The sequence below is a fragment of the Microtus ochrogaster genome, chromosome 18 (assembly GCF_000317375.1).
Source record: "Microtus ochrogaster isolate Prairie Vole_2 chromosome 18, MicOch1.0, whole genome shotgun sequence".
NCBI classification, from domain to species: Eukaryota; Metazoa; Chordata; class Mammalia; order Rodentia; family Cricetidae; genus Microtus; species Microtus ochrogaster.
In genome coordinates this window covers 32822172-32848321 of record NC_022020.1, presented here as the reverse complement: position 1 = coordinate 32848321, position 26150 = coordinate 32822172, and the positions used below count along the sequence as shown (strand labels likewise).

General features: G+C 36.0%; 1 protein-coding gene across 2 annotated transcripts in view; it reads right to left on the bottom strand.

Moving 5' to 3' along the window:
• Positions 1–26150, bottom strand: part of Ythdc2 (YTH domain containing 2) — a 62802-nt gene that overhangs the window by 4113 nt on the left and 32539 nt on the right. For both annotated transcript variants that reach the window (XM_005356063.3, XM_026783522.1), the window contains 9 exons: positions 21519–21624; positions 19693–19812; positions 19137–19409; positions 16838–16964; positions 15143–15348; positions 14652–14847; positions 9826–9935; positions 7944–8236; positions 5683–5860 (listed from right to left, as the gene is read on the bottom strand). In XM_005356063.3, the coding sequence (XP_005356120.1) occupies positions 5683–5860; positions 7944–8236; positions 9826–9935; positions 14652–14847; positions 15143–15348; positions 16838–16964; positions 19137–19409; positions 19693–19812; positions 21519–21624 (1609 nt within the window). The remainder of the gene's footprint in view (positions 1–5682; positions 5861–7943; positions 8237–9825; positions 9936–14651; positions 14848–15142; positions 15349–16837; positions 16965–19136; positions 19410–19692; positions 19813–21518; positions 21625–26150) is intronic.

Below are 26150 nucleotides of genomic sequence, written 5' to 3'. Positions count from 1 at the left end.
TCTCCAGTTTACTGTTTGGCGATTTCAAGACAACAGGTGGGGGGGGGGGAGGGGGGGGGAACAGTCCAGTACTCTCACTGAAACTTAGACAACAAAGGGACTAGAGTAGGCACAGGAATGTAAAACGGAGTTGTACAAAGAGCTCCAGAATTGCAGAAGGGTTCCCAAAAGTGAACAGCTAGGTAGTGATCTGACCAAGAGTTCAAAGAAATGTGCCAAGAGTAGGCAAAGAATGGATGGAAAGCAGTACACCAAATAATTTCCATGTTTTCCACATGGATGGGAATACCTGATATCCTCAGTCAGAGCAGACACCTTATACAGTGCACCTGCCCTTAGAAGGGTCAAACCTAAGTACTGGAAAAAAAAAAATACCAGAACAAAGACCGCTCAGGACCCTACTATAACACTTCTTTCAATCAAACTTCAAAAGGATTAAACTGGCAAGATATCTCAGCAAGGTAAAATAATTTTTATAAGCTAAAAAGTATTAAACTAATTGTAACTAACCTAGATAAAATAGAACAAAGCCTAACACTATTCAAAGGAACACACACAAAAAAATCTAGAAGCCAAACAAATTGATAAGAAATTCAAAGAAAATAAAGGATAGGACCCATAGCCAAAGGAAAAAAAATCAATACATGTAGACTCACATGTCAGATTTCAGAAACAGTAGACAAGAATGGTAAAGCACCTATTATAAATTGTGTGAACAACGTTTAAGAAAACTAAAAAAAAAAATGTGAATACTAGAGAGGTATTTTATAATGGCAGGAGATATTAAAGACACATGGGGAAAATAGTAACTGCAAATAATAACATTACAAAAAACAAAAATAGTTTACACTCAAAATAAAAATATCACCGAATGAAGTGATAGCAATAAAACTACCTAAAATGAAGTCAAGAGGGAAAAACGATTAGAAAAAAAAGAGTATCACAGAACTAGGAAATACTGAATGTCTTATATACACATAGACAGATGTAAATACACACATAGATATTTAGCAAGAATTCCAGAAAAGAGGAGACAAAGGGTAGATATGAGAAATAATAGACTTAGATTTTCTAAGAACAGATGGAAATTACAGATATACAATTGAAAACAAAGAGGATCAGAAGAAGCACTATCAAAATCCAGTTCCTCAAAATCAGTGATTAAGGAGAAAATCCTAAGTGCAGCTAAAGGAAAGCAGACATAATAATGACTAAGACATGAAAACAACAGCGAACCTCCCACCAGTAGTTCCTGCGTTCTAAACACTTTTCCTTACACCCACAGTAAGGGTAGAGCTCATCCCACATCAAAGAGCTTTTTGTAGTAGTCACAGGCTATTACAGAGATCCACAGCTGGTTAAAATGCAAAGAATAACCATGGGATTCCCAGCCCCAAATGGCACATATACAATGCAACACCTATACCTAAAGCTCAAGGAGTATCACTAGAGGGGACAGAAAGATTCTAAAAGTAACAGGGGACCATGGTACCTGCTGATAGATATTGCCTTATAGACATGACAGGGAATCTACACCCATGAAATCTCAACAATATAGTTACTCAAACAATGTCTGCAGAAACAAAGTACTAGTTGACTTGACTATGTAGAAGGGGAGTAATTTTGCAAGCCCTTGCCCTTAGATGAAGGGCTATGGGCAATCAATGACTGATAAATGAAGGAGAATCAGTTTTCTTCAGGGATCAAGCCCCTGATAGTTATGCAATCCCAAGTGGTCAACTCTAGCACAGTAAGTTATGTGTGTGTAGGTATATGTATACATATGTGTAACAATAATCATAGAAAAGAACATGAATGTGAGAGGGAGTGGGGTGGGCACAGGAGTTGATGGACCAGGGAATGTTAGGGATAGAAAAAATTTAAACATAGTATTTTTGTATGAAATTCTCAAAAATAATTCAATTTTAAAATGCCTTTACTGGTGAGTTCTACCTAAGCATAAGAAAGAAACAATACCAATTCTACACATGCATTTCAAAATTGTGAGAGTGATTATTTCACAATTAATCTCATGAGAACAGTATTAACCTGGTGTCTTAGTTATTGTTCTAATGCTGTGAATAGACACCATGACCAAGTCAACTCTTACAAAAGAAAGCAGTTAACTGGAGCTTTGCTTACAGTTTTAGAGGTTTAGTTCATTACAATCATGGTGGGGAGCATGGTGGCAGGTAAGCATGGTGCTGAAGTAGTAGCAGAGAGCTTTACATCCTGACTCAAAGGTAGCAGACAAGAGAGAAAGAAACTGGGCTTGGGGCAGTCTTTTGAAACATCTAAGTTCATCCCCAGTGACACACTTCCTCCAATAAGGCCACACCTTCTAATCTTTCTAATCCTTCTCAAACAGTCCATCCACCAAGTGTGGATAAGCATTCAAATATATGAGCTTATGGGAGGAGGTCATTGTTATTCAAACTATTACACCTGGTTTCAGAACTCTACAAAAGTATCACAAGAAAAAAAAAGTACTAAACAATATCCCTCACGAACAATACTGATGACAAAATCCCTTGCAGAAAAATTTTTACTCAAAATCAAATCCAGCCATATACAAAAAGGCTGGCATGCCTGAAAAACTGTGGTGATTTGAATATGAATGGTCCCCATACATTCATGTATTTGAGTGCTTGGGTCAACAGGGAAGGGAGCCCCTTGATAGGGATTAGGAAATGTGGTATTGTTGGAGCAGGAGGAAATATGTCACTGGGGGTGGACTTTGGGGTTTCAAAACCTCAAGCCAGGCCCAGTGTGTGTGTCTCTGTCTACTGCCTACCGACCTAGATGTAGAACTCCTGGCTACCATGTGGGCCTGTGTGCTACCATGCTCCCTACCATCAAGAAAATATACTAACCCTCTAAAATGTAAGCCAGCCCTAGTTAAATGCTTTCTTTTTATAAGAGTTGCTATGGTCATGGTGTCTCTTCACAGCAACAGAACACTAATACAAGTAAAAGTGTCATAAAATGAACAAAATTTACCATCTACAAATGATTCAAAATATGTAAAAAGAACACTGAACTTAATTTTGATTCATAATCAAAACCAAGAAACTAGGTCCAAAAGGAAATGTTTATAGTTACAGTACATCAAATGGTGAAATGCTTAATGACTTCCTGCTAAGAACCAAGGCAATGGTTACTCTTCCCAATACTTACACAACATTTTATAAAAAGGCCCTAATCAGAGAAATAAGGGGAAGAGGAATAAACAGGAATCAGATTGAAAAAAAAATGTGGAAAGTAAAGGTAAAAATTATTAGAAAGTAAAATTACATTTATAAATGTAAGTCATGAAAAAGGCAAGGAGCTACATATACCTACAGTCAGAGCTGTTTAGGAGAAAAAAGTGACAGGTCAGAAAATGAACACTAACTACAAGTCTCATTCTCTACATAATCAAGTCAGTGTACAACCAACAAAAGAAAAACACTTATCAATGAAACTCAGTAGAGTCCAATAAAAAGATCATATATTTATGATCAAAATATTTATAACAAATATACCAAAGTAATATGAGGAGATGGTGATATTTTTGGAAAATGATACTAGAACAATTGTATAGATAAGAAAAAAATTTAATCTATGTGAAAAGAAGTAATTTGAAGTGGAATCACATACCTAAATGTAAGAGCTCTAACTGTGTAATTTCTAGAAAAAAACAGAATATTTTTGTTATACTAGATTATGCGAAACCTCCTGTTTATAAAAAGTAAGTCATAAGTGAAAAAAAAACTAATGAAATAGATTCAGTCAAAACTAGAAACACTACAACCCCAACACTAGCAGTCTGATCTCTGTGAGACAAAGAACAGCAGCCTGGTCTGTATAGCAAGTTGAAGGTCAGCCAGGACTACACAGTGAGAACCTAACTCAAACCAAAAAAAAAGAGAAAAAAACACACAAAAAAAACCACAAACCTATAAATAGTTGTTCTTCAAAAGAAGGTTAAAAAAAAGCTACAGGTTATAGAAGAAAAACAAAACATGTTAAAACAAATGCCCTAAATATATACAAAGTTTGTATAACTTAATTTTAAAAAAAGGTAACCAGGGGCCTCTCAGGGAGTAGGCAGGAACCAGAGACCTTTGCAACCTGGGCCCAAGCCAGGGACCTCTCAGGAGCAGGCCCAGACCAGAGACACTTACGAAAACATGACTGAGTCTGCAACCTAGGCCAGAGCAAGCCTGAGACAGCGAATACCACAGAAGCAGAACAAACCTCGGGAGCGCTGAGTGACCTCCAAGAACACAGAGTGACCAATGGGGTGACTGGAACAGTGGCCCTGATTGCACCACAAGGAGCAACCCTCTGAGCCTTAGATCCACTGGCACCTGGAAGTCTGATCACCTGAGAAAGAGACAGCCCCAACTACACCAATCAGAGGAAAAGATAGGTGGACAAGGTAAGAACACACATAACACCACAAAGAGCAATACAACACCAGTAAAAACTAGTGGCCCTACAAGAGCAAGACTTGAATAATCAAATATAGATGAAGCAAAAGAAAATGACCTGAAAAATAACTTTAGGAGAATGTTTGAGGCCCTTAAAGAGAAAATTAAAAATTCCCTCAAAGAAATAGAGGAAAAGACAAACAAAAAATTGAAAGACATCAACATATCCATACAACAAAATACTACTCAGACAAAGAAAAAGTAAAACACAGACCTACATTCAACAGTACAGGTGAATTTCAAAGCACTTGCATTAAGTAAAATAAACTAGACACAGAAAGCATGATTCCACTTACAAGCCACTTAAGAAAAATGAGCAGTGGTTACTGGTGCACTAGGGTAATAAAAATGTTAGGTATATGACTATAGTATCATTATAGTTATACACACTTGCGAAAATTTGCACAACTGTTCAGTTTAAACTGATCATCTTTCTATTACTTATACTTATTTGTGTGTGTGAGGAGGAGCATGTTCACGTCACAGCACACTCGTGTGAAAGTAGGACAACCTGCAGGACTCCATTCTCTCCTGACAACCATCTTGGTCCCAAGAATCAACCTGAGATCATAGGATTGGTGGAAAGCACTTTTACTCACTGAGCCATCTCAGTGGCCCATAAACTAGTAAGTTCTTTGAAAAAAGATGTACCTTAATAAAGTGGTTTAAAATACCCCACAAAATAAGACATAAGAATAGAAATGTAATCTCTTCTTTCTTAGCAGGTGTTCAGAGACATTGTTCACTAAAACGTAAGGATCTCATAAATACTTTCTTATCCATGTACTAGTAACACAGATAAAAAGAAACATGTCCTGAACATGTGAAGCCATTCACATCATCATTTTTAAAAACAGTTTTCAATTCCATATCAAAATTTTATATCTTCTATATTTTATTTTTTGATTTTTATTTCATTTGTTTTAAATAATCATTGAACCACAGAAAACACTTGAATTATAAACCACAATTATTATCAAGGTGGAATTTTTGTTCTAACCAAAACATTCTATAGAAATAAAGAAGAAAAAAACAAGCTGCATGTCTGTCCGCCATTAATAAATAATCAGATTTAAAATACATTAAGTGCTAGTAATGAGAACACAGTCCACAGTAACAAAAGTACAAGTTTTATGATTCTGTATAACTATGTACACGAGATGTGCTGTGAACCCACTCCTTATTACATAGACCGTGGATATCCTACCTTCCCTGAGGATGGAGGAGAGGGACTAGCACAAGGACTTGGGTAACTGCTGCTGTCTGTAGATTTCACAGATGATTGATCTGATCGGTCATCAGTGCTCCGTTTAGGATGTAAAATTCCTCTGTCTTTGTACTTCTGAGGTGGATGTAAGGCTGGAGATGGAGATTTCATCAGTACTCTTGAGCAAGAAGAAGCACAGGTCAGTTATACATGAGTTTATAGTACAAAGGGAATGCTATTTCAATCTAAAACCCCAATGACATAAAATGTATGTAGTACTTTAAGGGAATTTCATTTTTCTATTTACATTAGTAAAAAATAAAGAATGAACTAGAATGGGCTAGGAGTGTAACTTAATGATATAAAACTTACCTAGCATGCCTAAAGTCTTGGGTTTGATCTCTAGCACCCCAATGAATAAATAAATAAATATGTAAACAAATATATATATATATATATATATATATATATGTATGAATGAATGAATGAAACAGCTGAGGGATGGGAAGATGGCCCAGTTAGTGAAGTGCATGTTGAGATTTGAATGCAAAATGTCCCCATAGGCTCTTCTGTTTGACCACTGGTACCCAGCTGTTCAGGAAGGTTATGGATACTTTAACAGCTGAGCCTTGCTACAAGAAGTAAGCCACTGAAGACAAGCTGCTCTGAGGCTTTATAGCCTCGCTACACTTCTTGCTCTTTAACAAAATATGACCAGCCAACTTCCTGTTCCTATATCCATGCCTGCCATGCCTTTCCTCCCTGTTGTCATGTATTTCCCACTATGGGTTCTATCCATCATGGAAATGGAAGTCAAAATAAACCCTCTTTCCTTTAAATTGTCTTTGTCAAATATTTTATCAGAGCAACACAAAAGAAACTAATCTACCATGCAATCATAAGGACCTGAACTCAATCCGCATTATCAACATAAAAAGCTGGTGTGTGTAATCTCAGAACTAGGGTACCAAAGAGGGGCAAATCCCTTGATCTCACTCTCCAGCAAGAGAAAAAAGTTAGGTCTACATTCACTGAGAGCCCTTGTCACAAAAGTGAAGGCAGAAAGCTACTAAGGAAGATCTCCAATATCAATTTCTGAAATTGACACACAAATACACATTTGTGTGTGCACAAACACCCCCCCCCACACACACACATACTCCAAAACAACCACAGACTATAGGATACATTTTAAAAATGAGGTAAAACCACATTTTGAAAAATCAGAAACAGTATTGTGAAAAATAGACTTAAAAATAACAAAGAGACTAAAATCTATATACAAGAACAACGCTAAATGAGCATACAACCCTGTGCATGACACTGAACTTTGTTAAATTAAAACGTTATCTTAATGAACTCTAAGATTCTTCTAAAATTCTACAAATACCACGTTATTTTTTTTTAATTTTTAAAAACTGTATAGTATGTACTGTGGTACAATCAGACAATATATTCTGGTTTCAGTGTAAAGTTTCTAATACCATCTAAAAATACTCTTGCTAAAACAAGGGATGTAATCAAACCTTGAAGCTTACCACTAATTTACAAAGAATAAACAGAGTATAAGATTTAATGATGTTGGCTAAAATCAGACAAGTCCAATATATTGGACATCTCACAGTAACACTGACCTAATTTCTTCCAAAAGGCAAGAGGAAATACTCTATATGGCAATATATTAAAGAAGCTTAACATCCTACCTAGTACAAACCCTGGATTCAAATGAATATACAACTTAGAGCAAGTGGGAAAATTGCAGTTTTGCAGGAATGAAGAAAATAATACCTGCTTTCTTCACTGTTGTTGCCCACACATAGAATAGGCACTCAGTGCATCAGTGAAGAGGGAGCATGTTCTTCTATAGCATTCTGTAGGAATGCTAGCTAGAGGTACTGACAGTACATAGTGATACACAAAACCTGATCCATAAAGAGTAATGCCAGCATTTCCTATTCAGCATGTCTAGGAAAAAATGTCATTTGACATGTGTCCACTAAAATGGATCACTTTAGAATTTATTATCTTTATAAGAGACCTTAAATTTATGAATTCTGGGTATGTAACATTTTTAGTTTTTTCTTGAAAGAATGACTTTACTAAATAATTCACATTCCCTTAGTACTTACAAGAGATATCTTAAAAGTAATAAACTCCATTTTATTGTGATGTTTTACATACACTACATTATGTATGAAGTAGTATAAATGGTTCATTGTCCTAGAGAAAACATACCCATCTAAATAAAATGCCATATTCACCTTTCTGCAGTAGTGGATCCATCAGCAAACTCGGTGTCAGCTGAACTTTTCCTACTGTTATTGGATCTCCAAGAGGAAGCCAAAGGAAGTTCTTCTGAAGACATGGGTCTTGGCCTCTGGCCAATTCCAGACGGTTGCTGTAAACCTGCAGACTGTTCTTCAGTGCTTAAAACAGCTATAATTGCTCGTATAGTAGCTTCATCGACTTGAGACCAAGGTTTAGATGGAGCTCTCATTCGGCGTAAAAACAAGCTATGCCATTTCTGTCTGAGCTGCAGCAATAAACTGGCAGCCTGTAATCAAAGCATCCTCAGTTCAAATACAAGCAAAATGTGTATCATATATGTAAAGAAGGTTCTTTACATTAGTTATGGTCTGTAACTGTTTGTATAAGGAACTCTCTTACAGTCAATATAATTTTCCATTCCTTTCATTCATTCTGTTACATACATGAAATTTTTAGTCATCATATTCTAGGCACTATAGACACAAACGGAAACAAATAGCTTAAAAAAGGCGACAGTAAACACTGCAGGTGACAGTGTGTGGTTAATACTGGAAAAGCAGCAGTAAATAAGGGAAAAATGACTTAGACTATTCATATTATGCTTTAGCATCTACAGAGCACCAATTGATGGTGGCCAGCATGCAAATGGATGCATAAGAAGGCCTAATCTAGAAATAGACTTGAGAGACATAAGTGGCATCAGTTCTAAATCTACAGAGAAATAAAGTTAGCAGGAATGTGTAGAGTGAGAGTGAAGAAAAGAGAAAGGCACTTTGAAGGTGAAATTTTAGTTAAGGTACAAGTACCTAAAACTTAAAGCAAAGCACACATGTAAAAAGAAATGATTACAAAGGAAGAAGAATAAAAAAGGACTGACTTTATTTAAGACAAAGAATTTGGAGCAGGATTCAGGAGGGGGATAGAGAGGAGCAGGATTAGAAAGGAGAGGCGATACACAATAGTGCCAAGTTTATCAAAGACACACTGGCATATAACACGGAAATGCAGTTTCAGTGAAGTAAAGGTCGGAAGTGAATGGAAACTAGACTGCAGTATGCTCATGTGATACATACATGAATAAATGGAGTGATGATTAACAGAGAGCTAGCCAGTGCTGACCACTGACAGCTCAGCTGTGCCCCTAGATGGACAGAGAATGATTATAAAAAACAGACCTGGAATAATGAAAAACTGTGTCAAAGAAATCTTAAAATTAAAAAACAAAAATTTATCTCTCCCAATTCAGTTATGAAAACAAAATGAACTCATTTCTCCAAGAAATGGCAAAAATAAATGGTGCCCTGTAACTCAATACTCAATAGTTTACATACCCAGAAATACTAAAATATTACTACTGTGGCTTAGATGGTTTTGGTCCCTCTCAAAATTTAATGTGGAAACTTTGTACTCAATGCAACAGTACTGGGAGATGTGATCTTCAGAAAATGACAATGGTTAGTTAGATATCCTTCTAAAAGGATGACAGCGTCTGTGTCTTATGTCCTCCAGCGTACCATCATACATGGACACACCATTCTTCCCTGTGTAACCCGCACCAGCACCCTGATCTTAGACTGAGGACTTTCTGATTTTCAAAAATTATTCAGCCCACAGAACTGTGTTATAATAGCAGCACAAATAGAGCAAGACAACAGTCACACATCAATGCAGGGCTGCATCTATGTTGGTTTAGTCCTCTGACAGAAGAAAAACCCAGGGTGGCAGAGAATACATGAAAGCTCTATGAAAACTGAAAAACAAGCCAGAAGTATTTTCTACCATTATGGGATCAATATTAAAGATAAAAATTTTAACATGCTACTTCAATTAATATTAATTACAAAAAAATCTATGTCCTATTAAAAAGCAACTTACCTCTGGCTCTAATTTGAAATTAAGCCACTCATCAAGTTTCAAAGCAGCCAGATTAGCAGTGGTTCTGTCCTCCATTTCACTGTCACTACTATCATTGGGAATGCCATCCACTGTCACAACACACATGGAAAAAATGAATCACTTTACTTTCTCACAAAACAAAAATTCTTATGTGCAAAACTCCCTTTTACAGTCTAACAATTCATTTACGAAGTTCATCTAATCAAAAAGATTATGTTTAATTTAAATATATAAAATATGGGCCAATAAGATGGCTCAGCACTAAACAAGCATGACATGTTGTTTGATGTCCAGAACCACAGTGGAAGAAAAGAACAGACTCCAGAATTATGACCAATCTTTATAAAAGCTATCAATATTGCTTAAGCTAATATTGATACTGTTTGATAAAACATACTGAGCTTTCTGAATTAAAGTTTTTAAAAAACGCTGCTGAATTCAGAAAGGAGTACAAGAAGACAAAAGCAGTGACAACTGTCAAAAAATACCTTACAATATAAAGGCAACTAGAGTTATAGGTAGGTCCTTCATTAACAGATACCGATTTATTGGTAAATAAAAATATTAAATGAGTGTCCAGTATAAATGTAATAGTTACATTAAAGAAGATAAAAGAATATACCAAAACTTACATAAAGATTCCAAATTTAATAGGCATTTTTAAGCATTCTAGAAAACTATATACAAGTATTATTTAATAAATGGTACAGATAAGGGAGAAACACTCCCCAAAGAGGAGGAGGAATATATTAAATCAAATCTACCCATTGAGAAAAATAAATCTAAAATACAAATTAAAAAAATAAAAACAATATTCATGGAAGCAACAGAAAAATTAATTTTCTCAGCTCTGAAAGTATATAGTATAAGATTAATCAATCTGAATATACAGTAATTGAAACAACTTTTTGTGTGACAAAAAAAGGCTAATACCTTTAAAGCTATAAAGCCATATTCCTAGGTTGAGAGGATTAATACTTTAAAAATGCCTTACTGTTAAAAACAATCTACAGATTTCAATGCAATATCTATCAAAATCTCAAGGACATTCTTTATAGAACTAAAGAAAAATATACTAGAAGTCATATGGAAACACAAAAAACTATGGGCACCAAAAGACTTTAAGCAAAAAGAGGACAGCTGAAGATTTCAACATTATTTAACCTCAAACTATACTAGGGAGCCATAGTGGTAAAGACAGCATGGTACTCTCACAAAGACAGACTTGTAAGAGATGACCAAAGGAATGTAACAGACAAGCCAGAGATAAACCCAAACAGTTCTGGATAAAGGTAACAACAACAACAACAACCAAAAACCACTTGAAAATAGAAAGCCTTTGCAGCAAATCTTGCTTACAAACTTGATATCTACTTGCAGAATTAAATTAGATATGTAGCTTTCATTCTGCACAAAAATCACCTTAAAATGGATAAAAGACCTTAACTTAAAACAAAAACCTCTTAGAATGTTAAATAAAAAAAGAATGCACTTCAAGACACCTGCAGTCCTGGAGAGAGTCCCCACAGCGCAGGACAAAGCCTCCATAGCTGGCAAGTGTGACTACAAACAATTACAACTCCCCCCTCCCTCAACAAAAGACCACAGTCAACAGACAGCCTTCAAAAGAGGTAACTTTCTAAAGTAAATAAAGGACTTCAAAAATTAAAAACAAAACAAACTCCTGCCAATCAATATTGGCTAATAACCTGAACAAAGTTCTCAAAGAAACAGCACAAACAATCACTAAACAGAAATGCAAATTAAAACTACACTGAGAGTCTATCTCATCCTTGTCACAATGAGCACCACCACCAAAAAAAAAAAAAAAAAGACAATAAACGCTGGCAAGGATGAACAAAAAGAGGAGCCCTTATTTAGAAAGACCACTGTGGAAATCAGTATGTTGGCACCTCAAAAGTATAGAATTAATATACGCCCAGTTATACCAACCATATGCACATATCCAAATGTGGGATTCCCCTCTGTATGCTGTGAATATCACTGGTTAATAAAGGAACTGCTTTGGGCCTATAGCAGAGCTACAGGGGAACAGAGCTAGGTGGGGAAAACTAAACTGAATGCTGGGAGAAAGGAGGTGGAATCAGAGAGAAGCCATGTAGCCCAGCCGGAGACAGATGCTCAGAACTTTAGCCGGTAAGCCACAGCCATATGGCGATACACAGATTACTAGAAATGGGTTAAATTAAAATATAAGAGTTAGCCAATAAGAAGTCAGAGCTAATGGGCTAAGCAGTGTTTTAAATAATATCATTTCTGTGTGGTTATTTTGGTTCTGGTTAGCCAGGATGAATAAGCGGCCTTCCTCCAACAGCATTCTCCTGTAGAGATGTGTTTATACTATTCTTTTCATAAGAGCAAGGAAGTGGAATCAGCCCCGACATGCATCAACAGATAACAAAAAATATGGTACATAAATACAATGGAAGTTGTTCAACCACAAAGAAAAATGAAATCCTCAGAAAAATTAAATTTGCAGAAAAATCTGTGCAACTGGAAAACATTACGTTAAGTAAGGTGAACCCAGACTCAGATATCAGCCTCTATGCAGATGCTGGCCTCTGTTATCTAAATGATAGTAAGTGGGTAAAGGCCACTAAACTAGAACCTAGCCTATTTGGGGAACCAAAAAAACTGCCTTGAAGGGAAGAGGATATGGGAAGACAATACAACAAAACAGAAGGAGAAACCAAGGGACAAAGGGGGGCAGAGAGATGAGAGGGCACTAGGGCTGCAGAGAATCAATGGAATATGTATAAAGCCCCCATATGGAAGTCTAATATTCTGTAAGCTAATTTATAAAATAGTGATAATTTTAAAAATTAAAATATAATTCAAGTTTTATAGAAAAATAGCAATATCTAAATAAGCAAATAGGCAAAAGATGAAATAAAGTCAATAAATAAGAAAGAACTATAAGGAGATTTATCTCTTGAAAAAAACAGAATCAAAAAGACAAATGAAATCTTTAATGTTTAAAACAGCATTCTAAATACTAACACCTAATAATAGACATTTTCTCTGCATGGTCTGGGTATAAGGAAGAGCCATAACATAAATAACATCGACATGTTTTTATCAAGTAATTACTTGTTAAATTTTAAGCTAAGGAAACTATTACATGAAAAAAGATGTCAATAAACCAAAAATCCTACCATAGCAACTCTCTTAGGAGTTACCTGCCCTGGTTTTTCAGTTTGTTTGTTAGCTTGTCCAAAATTTTTTGAAATGGCATCTCATTGTGTAGCCCTGACTACAACTCACTGTGTAAACCAGACTGGCTTTGAACTTAACAACCATCCTGCTGCCTCCACCACCCAAGAACTGGAATTACAAGGATATACTACCACACTGGGTTTCTATCATATAAATTCTAAACTCACCATGAAACGCAATCTCCTCTGAACCAATCATGTCACTGACACTATTCTTGGTAAGACCATTGATAAAGGTCTATTCCCAAACTCAACTTACAAGTTTCAGTCTCTATCTTTTCATTCAAAGTAACAGTTAACAGAGCCAACCATTTCCTTCTTAAAACATATTTACCTTCAGCACTTTTCTTCTTCTCTAAAAACATTCTCATGCCTTTAAAATATTTACAGTCTGGTAGTCTTGAAATGTGTACATCCCAATGCATCTTTTCTGAACTCCACGAGATACAGATAGCCAAATGCCTTCTAAAAACTCTTCTGTATTAGGGAGTCCTAAACATCTCAGTCTTAAGCATATTTAGAAAGACCTCTTGATTTTCAACCTATGTAGCTTCTAGGTTTAATCTACTCCTAGTTTTTCAATCTCAAATGTGTAGCAGCAAGGGTTGAAGAGACAGCTCTATGGTTAAGAATGTTTGGTCCACAATCACAATGCCAGAGTTAGGATGCCAGCACACATATAGCATGCCAGGTGTTCTGGCCATGAGAGAATCACAGGGCCTTTCTGGCTTCTAGCCTAGCTGAGAAAGCACAAGTCTCTGGCTCAGGGAGAGAGCCTGCCTCAAATGACTAGGTAGAGTGGGTGACAGATAAAGACACCTAATGCCATCTTCTGACATTCCCCCAATATTTGCACATTTACCAACACAATATAAATAAAAATGGGTATCATTATCTAGCAACCTACTATAACCAGAAGCCTGGAAACGTAAAAAAAAAATAGCATTAGAAAAATAATTAAAATATAAGCAAAAAAAATATTTAATATTTTAAATATTTGTATAAAGATGAGAATATCAGTTACTTTTCAAATATTATTTTTGTTTATATGATCATATGATCACCTAAAAAGAAACCAACAAAGCCAGGTGGTGGTGGGGCACGCCTTTAATCCTAGCACTAGGGAGGCAGAGGCAGGTGGATCTCTGTGAGTTCAAGGCCAGCGTAGTCTATGAGAGCTAGTTCTAGGACAGGTTCCAAAGCTACAGAGAAAATCCTCAAAAAAAAAACAAAACAAAACAAAACAAAACAAAAAAAAACAAGTAAAATAAACCAACAATATGTTAACTGAAAATCACTCAGCAAAAGTGGTAAATCTTACTATTTCCTATCTTAGTGCACCAAATATGCCCTAGAGCATTTCCTAGTTGTCTCACTATACAGCTATACCTTAGTACTCCCTAACTATCTCATCATACTAAATACATTTTTACATTTCTTAGTTGTCTCCCTATATCAAATATAACTCAGTATTTTCTATTTCATGTTATAAACAAACCACACAAGCTTTCATATTTTTATGTTATTAATTTATTTCAACAGATTTTTACTTCTTCATACTACAATTACCTCTAAAGGATGAAGGTTCCTGAAGAGCATTACTTGCCAGCCTTGATGGTCCACAGAACACCAGAACAGTAACAGGTGTCACTGCTGAACAACACCTGATATTAGCAATTCTATGGGCTCTGGTCATTTCATCATAAATAAGCCAATCTGTGGGCAATGCCTGAATCGCTGCAGCCTGACCATTGGCTGGAGGAATCTATTAAGACAGTTAAAAGAAAGTGTTAATTACTTAATTTATTGGGAATACTTTTAATTTCTTTAGTGAAACAGATGATGTACTCTAGTAAACATTAAAGCAAGCCATTGCTCTTCTAGTTTATCAGATTTCCTCACTACATTTCCAATGTTACCTCTGCTATTTCTAAGATTTAATGTTTCATTAAACATATTTAATTTGCTAATTTAATTTGGAATATTAGAATATTTTTTTTTATCTTTAACTACCTAAATTTGGTTCACCACAATGTCCAAGAGCAATAAAAATGTTTTACCTTTTTATACTGAGGCTGACTGAGAACTGAAGTGGGATGAAATCGTACTTTTTTCTCCTTTGGCCCTGTCAATACTACATTCTCTCTGTCCACATGGACTAAATTAGGATACATGCCTGCTACCAATGCAGCTTTAACAACGGCCCAGTTCTCGGAATTTGTGTTAACATCTCGAATGTCACCACCACCTCGTGCTCTAACAAAACCTGGATGGACAAAAAGAGCACACCAATCTTCTCTACTATGCAAAGGTACTTTAACAATTGTGTACATTTGGCAACAAAAACTATAATCTCCTATAAAGTTAACAATATCCAACTCCATGATCAATACAATCCATTCTAGCAAAGGTAAAGTATAAAACTAATAAAAGTTTAGATCTGTTCAGGCTAGATTAAATACAGTGTTTACATAATGACAAGATCTCATTATGTAATTCCAACTGGCCCTGAAAAGTTCCTCCTGTTTCAACCTCCTGAGCGTTTGGATGTAGATGGACAGCAATTATGCCCGGCTTCAACTGCACATTCTTCAGTAAAGTCATCATCAGTTGTGTTGGTTAGCTTTTTCTCAACCTGACAAAAGCTAGAGTCATCTAAGAAGAGGGTACTTCAACTGAGGACATGCTGTCATCAGACTGGCCTGTAGCAAGTCTCTGTGGCATTTTCTTGACTGCTGATTGACACAGAAGGGCCAGCCTACTGTAGGCAGTACCATCCATCCCTGGCAGGTAGTCCTGGATGGTTTAAGAAAGCAGGCTGAGCAAACAATGAAGAGAAAGTCAGTCGGCAGCATTCTTTCATAGCTTCTGCTTAGTTCCTGCCCTGACTTCTTTTGATGATATAACAACTCTTAGCTGAAATAATAATGTTCTTTCTTCCCCAAGCTGCTTTTGATCATGGTCATTATCACAGCAAACGAAACCAAACTAAGACAGCTGCTATTAGAAACATTCTGCAAGTTCACAATTTGAAGCCCAAAACATTCTTTTTACTTGTATGTTTTCATTTTCTCAAACATCAACTGTAGAAGTATAGTTAAGTATGAATGCTGTATGCTTAAAATTCAAAAATCCTTCATACTTCCCCATATTCAAACCAAACTTAAATTCTCAAATCTCTGCTTTCCTTGAATACTTCAGCAAACCTATAAATCCAGATTCTGATACTATTGACTATCATTTCAGTTAACTATGCTATTAAGAAAAAAACAACAACAAAAAACCTTCAAAGAAGCAATTCTAAAACAAAACAGTAACATTACAGTCTTCTCAGAAAAGAATTAAGTATCTTCAAGTTATTTCCAATCATTTTAGTGCTCTACAACTACACACACCGATGCCATATCAATCTACTTAAATTCTTATAATTGCTATTTTATAGAGTTAAATAATTTTTGGTTGGTAGAAGCAAAAGTAAATATAACAATTTATTAAATCTAAACTGATCTTTAACAAAAAATATAAATTGCTCATTGTCAAGAGTATCCATAGGGTTTACAGACCATGTCCATAGAGTTTACCACTACAACCTGTGTAATGTTCAATTTTATCAATAAGAAAAAGTTCAGAAGATAGAGAAGGGTATATACTCATGAATACAGACACATAATGTGATATAAAAACTACAGAAGCTGGCATCACTTGAAGTTTAGAAACATGAAGGATAAGCAGGTGTTCTACATAGGAAACCTTACCTGATGCTCTAAGCTGACCAAGCAACTGTGTTCTCATGCCTATAATGATTTCCATAGTAGCTTGTGAGAGAAAATTCTTTTCACAAAAAGCTCGCTCCCAGCCATCACTTCGTGCTTTCTGCCATGCCTACAGAAACAGAATATATACAAGACGTATATACCAATCACACCTCAATAAGGTAACAAAGCAATGCCACTATATCAACCACTAAAGTATTATTCTAACAATTTTTAAAAGTCTAAGATTTTATAATCAAATTAGACTTGTCATTTAGTTTATACACAACTGCTATCAAGTCAGTTGAGTTTACAAAACTCCAATGAGAACTGAACATCAAATGACTCAAATGACCAACTCTGTAAAATTATCCTCATAGATATAATTTTTGGCTGGTATAAAGATAGCTAGTTTATTACACATAAGTGAGAGGCTTTCCAGTTATATTTTCCACTAAAATACTTTTATATGTAGGAATCCTGAAACTCATAATAACAACCTCTATGTTACTCTACCAACTGACTGGAAATAGAAAGTGGGCTTCTGAGGGCTGGAGAGATGTTTCAGCAGTTAAGAGCACTGGCTGCTGTTCCAGAGGTCCTGAGTTCAGTTCCCAGCAAACACATGGTGGCTTACAATCAGCTCTAGTAGGATCTGACACCCTCTTCTGGCATAAAGTCATACATACAGATAGAGCACCCATATACATTAAATAAAAAAATAAATCCTTTATTTTTTAAGTGGGATTTCTAGAATTTTTATATACATTATAAAAATCTGGCCTTTGAAAATATGCTAGCCTGGCTTGGAACATAACTGAAGGAAAGCTGTATCTTATTTCATCAGCTTTCAAAAGAGCTGGAAAGAACAGAATACAGGAATTCTACTCCAGATTTCTGATTATTACTTAAGTATCTATAATATCTAATATCTGAACTGAACAATCCATCACTCAATAATAATCATAAAGGAGCTTACAATTATTTAAATTACATATGTTAGAAAAATATTGAATGTCTGAAAGGGTGCTTTCCATATAAACAAAGAGAAATGTAAGAGTATAGAGAGGCACAGCCTCTAATCAAGAAATTTTAAGAATTGAAAAATATATTTTTAAAAAATAATATATTCTTTCCTATATATTTAAATTTCTAAATTATACTGCATTTCTCTCCTCAGAGGTTACTTCTGTCTTATCATTTTCTTTACTCATTATCTCACTATTATTTTTAAAAATTTTAGATTATCTTTTTTGTTTTATAAAATTAAATTTAATATAGTACCTAAAGTGCACAAGGAAAAGAAATACTATAAAAAAGAGAATTTTACAAATACTAAATTGAAGGTAATTTTCTTCCAGTCTCTGTTCTGTGTCCTCTACACAGCACACAGTCATTCCAAAATAATTTCAAAAGTATTTCTTGGCAAAGTCATGGCTAAACAATAAACAACTTTCAAACATGAGATATAAATATATACATGCACAGTACAGCACGTATTAGGAGAAAATAGGGGTGACAAAATAGAGATAAATTGGTCATGTTAAACTATAAGGAGCAATCACATTTTTTTAAAAAATATCTTTTTTATTTTGATATTATATTGATATATATTATTTGTTATTATAATATAATTACATCATTTCTTTTATCCTTTTCTTCTCTCAAACTCTCCCATACACCCCTTCTTACTCTGTTTCAAATTCATGGCCTCGTTTTTCATTAATTGCTACATATGTAACCTGTTCTGTCTCTATAATGTTATTTGTATGTATATTTTCAGGGCTGAGCATTTGGTACTCTAAGCAATTGGTATGCTCTTCCCTGAGGAAGAATATTTCTTCTACTCTCAGTATTTCTTAGTTGCCTATAGTTCTTTGTGTAGGACTGAGGCCTCATGGTCTTTTCCCTACCCACTTCTGTTCCACTGACAAAATGTGACTTCTGAGACTGTAGAGATGCCTCAGTTGTTAAGAGCATTTGTTGCTATTGTAGAAGACCCAGGTTCAGGTCTAAGCACTAACACGTTGGCACACAACCCTCCAAAACTCTAGTTGCATAGAATCAAACCCTTCTCTGACATTCAGACACCAGGTGCACATATGATGCACATACATACATGCATGAAAAATACATACATAAAAATAAATAAATCTTAAATAAAAATAAATAAAATGTGGTTTCCTAAATAAAACAAAAATAACAATGTTATATAGTTTTTTATTTATTTTTGAAACTGCTGTACTTGCCAGAGAATGTACTTAACACAGCATACTTAACAATAAACAAAAGTTAGCAGTACCTGGAATGCTCTGAGAAGTGCCATGTGGTCACTGAAAGTCCCTGCAGTGAACCGTTTCCTACAAAGCATAGCTGCACGTTTTTGAGAGGCCTGGGTAGGCAGTACAAAAGGGTCACGATAAGCTAGCGTACAGGCAATTGTTAGGATGGGGTCCAGACACTTTAAAACAACAGCGCACAGGACCATTTTACCGAGATGTGGTTCTACTGGCAAATCAGCCAAATGATACCCAAGCTCAGTCAGGTCTTCCCACGCATCCATTGCATCTATTGTCTAGGTAAAGGAAGAAAAAACCCAACAATTTGACATAACCCAGAATCATATAGTTAAGTTAAAAACTCATTAAGTATAAAATAATGCAAATAATTCATTTACTGTCACATCACATAAAAATATATTTTGCATTAAATATATAAAAGACTATATCTACTATTTTAATTTGTAAGAGCAGTATTTAAAGTACTGATCAACTGACATTTTTTAAAAGAATAAAATCACTTAAATATGTTCATTTAGCTTTAATTTCCCATTGAAGTAGAATAATTAAAACACCAACCTTAAGCATCTGAACAGCATTTCTTACAATTAAAGCTGGAGGTGGTTCAGGGGCTTTCATGAGGAAGTCAGCAATGGTACAATTAACAGGGGCTAACAATTTAGTATGTAAACAAAGTTCCTGTAAACCACAAGAGCAAAAAATTAGAAAGAGTAAAAATAAAGCATTAACTTTTATTTTATTTATTTATTTATTTTTTTCGAGACAGGGTTTCTCTGTGGTTTTGGAGCCTGTCCTGGATCTAGCTCTTGTAGACCAGGCTGGTCTCGAACTCACAGAGATCCGCCTGCCTCTGCCTCCCAAGTGCTGGGATTAAAGGCGTGCGCCACCACCGCCCGGCCCAATAACTTTTATTTAAAGAAACCATGAGAACGGTTTCCCAGTCCCAGAGTAGGAAAGTCTCAGAGTCAAAGGAATAGAAGGAGCATCTTCAATGAAGTATGTGTTTGTAATACCCTCAATCAACTTGTACCAAAATGAAGTATGTGTTTGTAATACCCTCAATCAACTTGTACCAAAATGACCAGTAATGCCTTCAATCAACTTATACCAAGATGATCACTGCCCCTTCTGGCAACATTTTCTCACATAGCTTTTACCCACAAAACTTAGAGAGCCACTATCCAAATAGTAAGTAATTTTTCTCCTATCATGCTCACCCAGTCTGTCATCATTCCATTCACCAAATATGCAGGTGCTTTCTACACACAGGTACTATGTAATAAGTCAGAGAAAGAGGACAGTGCTTGCTCTTTCGGAGTTTATAGGAGAAGAAAAAACAGACCTCGCATTACTTCAGCGAGTTACTTAATTATAACTGTGCTGAGTGCTGGGTGGGGGCGGAGATAAATTATAATCAAGTTTCAGCAAGAGCAGGAAAAGTTAATTTCCTAGGAGAAGAAACACTTACACTGAGATGTCAAGAGTAGAAATGGAAGTGTACCATAAAAGAAATAAAGGAAAGGAATTTGGAAATGGGTTAGCACATTATAGCAAAAGCTATACACAAAAGAAATAAAGGCAACTTAAAAAAAAACCACTAAATATGAGTAGAAACATGAGAATGGAGGATTGGAAAGACTTAAGAGTTTATTTAGTAATTTAGGTTTTACAAATTTTTAATTATATATAAAGGAACAGGAAATCTTGTAAAAACATTGGGTATCGAAAATCATCACAGAAATATGGATGTCAAAAACATGATTCTGTATCCTTTGTGTGACTGAAAGCAAGCATGCAGGCTAAGAGACCAAAGAATCAAAGTGGGGGCTGGAGAGATGGTGCTGTGGTTAAGAGCACTTGATGCACTGCAGTGAAGCAGACTAGGTTCTCAGCACTCACATCAGATAGTGAGTTTGCTCATACACAGACACAACATGCACGTAAAATAAAAATAATATAAATAAGTCTTTTAAAATACAGAATCAGACTGATAATCTTCTAGTAGTTTTGCACAGAGGCAGAAAACTCAAAGAAAAACAATTAATGAAAGTTTGAAATCTCAGTGAATGTTTGCATTGCCTTTGCAACTTAAATAGTTTCTAATCATATCCAGAATTTTCAAAATCCATACTATGCATTTGAGACTCTTAAAATGCTACAACACACACACAAAACACATGGTTCAATAATTTAAATGCATTCCAATAAATATCTGAAGGTTCAGTAAGATTTGTATAAAAAATCTTTTTCATGGATATATCCCCTTTACACAATTTAACTTATGATTTTATTTTGTAAAGTGATTAATTCAAGCCCAATCTGTAGAAACTGAACTGGAAGCTGTCCCTTCACCCACAGATGAAGGCTTAGAGCTGTAGGTCTACCTGCAAAGGCATTCTCAAGAGCTCTGGAGTCTGAAATTCCAGCATGTTCTGAAATCGGAGTCTACTAAACAGACGGAAACAAATTCCAGGTCTACATCGTCCAGCTCTTAAAAATAAAACACAAAATTCAGACTCAGATAAGGAATATGGACAATAATAATAAAAGTATAAACTAATGCAATTTAGGAGACTGGGAAATTAATTAAGATCAAGACATCTGAGTTCTAATCCTTATTTATCTTCTATGAATACTTTTAAAAGGTGTTTTGTGCTCTGGTATTCCATATTATCATTTTACTTAGCTAGATTCACAAACAATGTTCTCTACAGTTATAACTTAAAAAAATCAAAAATTAGTACCATAAACTTAAAACTAAGTGAAATTCAAAACATGAATGCTTAGTAATTTAAATTTAATCAATTTCACTGAGATGTTATCAAGCTCTATGTTCAGGTCAATTGATTAGAATTGTACAAATTATGAATTACATAACAATATAGGACTGGCATTTATCAGAATGGCATACAGTTTCTTGGAAAGCATCAGAAAATATGATGACATAAGTCTCCTTTTAATTTTTCTAATCATGGAAATAGCTAATGTCCAGGATGAATGACAGAGATACTTCCAACCTTACAGAGCTCACAACCTCAAAAGGATAAAGAAAGAGAAAGGAAAGAAGGAAGGAAGGGAGGGACAAGTGGAGGGACAGAGGGAGGGTAACATGAAGGCTACAAAAATCTGATATTCTTGAACCACTCCTTTTTTCAATTCTTTACATATGTTACACTCCAACTGTTATTTCCCCTACCTCCACTCCTCCCAGTCCCTTCACACACCTCCCCCTCCTCCTCCTCCTCCTCCATTTCCCTTAAAGAAAAAAAAAAAAAGAGCAGGCCTCCCAGGGACATCAACTAAACATAGCATAACAAATTACAATAAGACTAGGAACAAACCCTCATATCAATGTTGAACAAGGTAACCCAGTAGAGGAACATGGTTCCAAGTACAGGCAAAGGTAGCAGAGATAGCCCCCCACACCCACTGTTAGGAGTCCCACAAGAGCACCAACCTACATAACCATAACATATATGCAGAGGACCTGGCTCAGGGCCATACAGATTCTGGAAGCACTCCTTTCCACATCAATTACTTCCTAACAACGTGTTTTCCTACCCTGTCAGCCTCCCCTATGGAACTTTTAGCCTTTGCCCACACCCTAAATGCTGATGTCTTTCTAAGGCTAGACCACAGTCCTATGCTGTCAACACATCATCTGAGGGGATCTTACTTGTCCTTTAGCTTCAACTTCTATCCATCCTAAATCTCCTGGTGTTATTTAAGGCCTACACTTCAGAAACTTCTTGGAAAGCTCCACATGGATTTTCTAGTCAATTAAATCTCAAGACAGCCAAAATGTAATTCTTCTTCTCAACAGAAGAACCTTTACCAAATTATCTGGCAACAGTAGCAACAATGTCCAATTTCCTAAAACAGAACCCTAGGTAACACTTAACTTTTTTTTTATTTTAGTATGTGTGTGTGTGTATGTGTGTGTGTGCACGTGCACGCACAAGTGCAAAGCTTGCTGTTAGGAGCCAATTTCCTCCTAAAATCATTGCAGGAACCATCACCCTGGGGAGTCTACAGAGAACCCCACACCCCCAATTGTGTTAGGAATCGTTCTATTATTGACAGAGCCTACCCCACACCCAAATTGGCTGATGGAGAGCTATCTGTTAGCGGAACCCACCCCACATTCCAAACTATCTAGGGAACTAGGTGTGGCAACTCGCGACTTCTTGGCCTACAGTGACCTGACCGAAGATAACCTCCTGCCTACGTGACCAACATGGACCACGTGACCAACGTGAACCACGCGACGAGAGCCCAGACCCCTGTGCCCATCCCCCAACTCCTTACCATATATAAAGCTGTACCCCATCTCTAATAAACGGAGGCTCTGACAAATGTAGCATGGCCTTCTTCTTCTCTCCTAGCCCATTTATCTTACAGATAGTGCCTCTCCGGGACCCTGGAATAACTGAACTGCCAGACGGTTACTAACCCTAGACTGGTGACCCGTCAAGGCAATCAACAGCTTGCCACAGTGCACATGCACTGGTCAGAAGACAATTATCAAGAGTAGGTTCTCTCCTTTTACTAAAGATTTCCAGGATCAAATTCTGGTTTGCAGCCTTATCTTATATGGCAAATGCTTTCATCAGCCTTTTTGCCAGCCCAGCAGTCTTGATTCTACTTGATTCCTTATTTCCCACCCCCATACGTATTTAAAATCCCCAATAATACTTCTTTACTACATCTTGAATTACCCATCTTTGTGTTTTCACCCTGCTACAATAATGCTGCCTATTGTCCCTCTCTTATGGAAGTGAAAATATTAATGAACCCATTCTCCAAAAAGCTGCTTCTTTTATATAGCACAAACGTTGAGAAGACTGCTCAGCAGTTAAGAATGAATACTGCTTATACAGAGGACCCAGCTCCAAGGGGTCAGCACTTCTGGCCTCCACAGGCACCTACACACACGCATACTTCTTTAAAAAGAGAGAAAAATAAAACTGGTCTTAAGGACTTATTCCAAACTTTTAGCCCAGTCTTCACCATCTTCTTTCAAACTAAACTATACAGACAACTTTCCTGCTCATTACATTCACAGTCCTACCTGACTGTCCCTTAACCTTTCAGGAATGTCTTTCTGTGGTTCCCCCTCTCCTCTTTTTTTCTTAAATTCACTCATAACTCTGCTAAAAGCATAATCCAGTTACAGCAAATAGTATTGAATCACAGTTCAACACGGATTATAGTGTTTATTTCACCTTAAAATTAACTACCACACTTTAGTCATTACTATTACTCCATACTTCACAACCTTCACAAAAGGTTGCCCCTGGTATGTACTGAAAATAGAACGAGATTTACTAAGATTTCTGACCTGCAATAATATACACTTAATATTATAAATCAGCTCAATGTATCAAAGAGAACAGCTTGACATAATTGTAACAATGTCTGACTTTATGGAGTTACAAAGCACAGAAATCATGCCTTAAAGCCTTTAGTATACAGGGTATCTTTTCTTTTGGTATTTTTGAGTCAGGACATAGCTGCTGCCATTGCAGAAGTAGGCATGTAACTGTGTCCAACATTTCACTATTGATGAATACTACCCAGTTTCCAGATCTTTTGTTATAATGTTGTAAAGAACAGTCTTAAAAACATCTTCAAGTCACCAGGTGGAGGTGATGGATGCCTTTAATCCCAGCACTAGGGAGGCAGAGGCAGGCAGATCTCTCTACAAGTCTGAGGCCAGCCTGGTCTACAAGAGCTAGTTCCAGGACAGGCTCTAAAGTTGCAGAGAAACCCTTTCTCAAAAAACAAAACAAAACAAAACAAAACAAAAAACTTCATGTCTCAAAAAACCAAATCAAAAAACAAGAAAAATCTTCATATACATGTAATAAGTAAAAGTAAGATATTAAGATACACTGTGAGGCATGGATTATATAATAAAAAGAAGACTTAGAAATAGTTTTAATTTAGCTTCTGAAGAACTCATACCAATATAAACTCCCATTAGCAAAATATTTAAGCCAATGTTTTTGCCTCTATGTTCTATTCAATAAAACATGTTCATTAGTCTCAGACTAATAAGAAAAATCATAGTGCTTCATTGATTTGTATTCAGTTTGATATACATGAGGTAAAGATGTTTTTTAAGACTGGTCTTTGCAACATTATAATAAAAGATATGGGAATTGGGTAGTGTCCATCAATAGTGAAATGCTTGGGTAGTTGGTTACACGTAAAGGCAGCAACTGGGAGATAGAGACAAAAGGATTGCTAGCTCAAGGACAGTATGTGAAACAATGCATTAGCAGGACATGTATAAATTTCATTTTGATAAACCATTTTGGCCTGTACTAAAATTATTTTAGTTTTAAAGATTTTACTTGTATTCTGAAGAAATTATTCCTTTGTCCTATATTTTAAATGTTTATAATTTCTGCTTCCTTTGAATGTCTTTTATCTTAACATGAATTATACTACAGTTTCATTTTTTTTCTCTTGACCATATTCACACACACACACACACACACACATACACACACACACACAAAATGCTTCCCAGATCCATCCCCACTTCCTGCCTACCCAACCTTGTTACTTTTTTTGTAACCAAACAAAACAAACAACAAAAGCCTTTAAGATCAATTTGTGCTGTCCAAGTAGTCTCAGATATCTGTTCTTCCACCAACACATAGTCAACAGAGGCTACACCTTTCGAGAAAACTGTCTCTCCCGCTCCCAATAGCTAACAACTGTCAACAGCTCCACAGATACAAGTGGGACTATGGGCTCAACTGCCCTCTCTCTTCACACTGGGATTTGGTCTCACTTGAGCCAGCAATATAGCCTAAATTTAACTTCTGAAAATGTACCCCAAATGTGCCAGTGAGATAGTACAGGGGTTAAAGGCACTTGTGACCAAGCCCAGCAACTTCGTTCTATTCTCAGGAACCACATGGTAGAAGAAAACCAATTCCTAAAAGGTATTCTTTGAATGTCAAATGTTTGTCATAGCCTTTCTTTCTCTCTCTCTCTCTCTC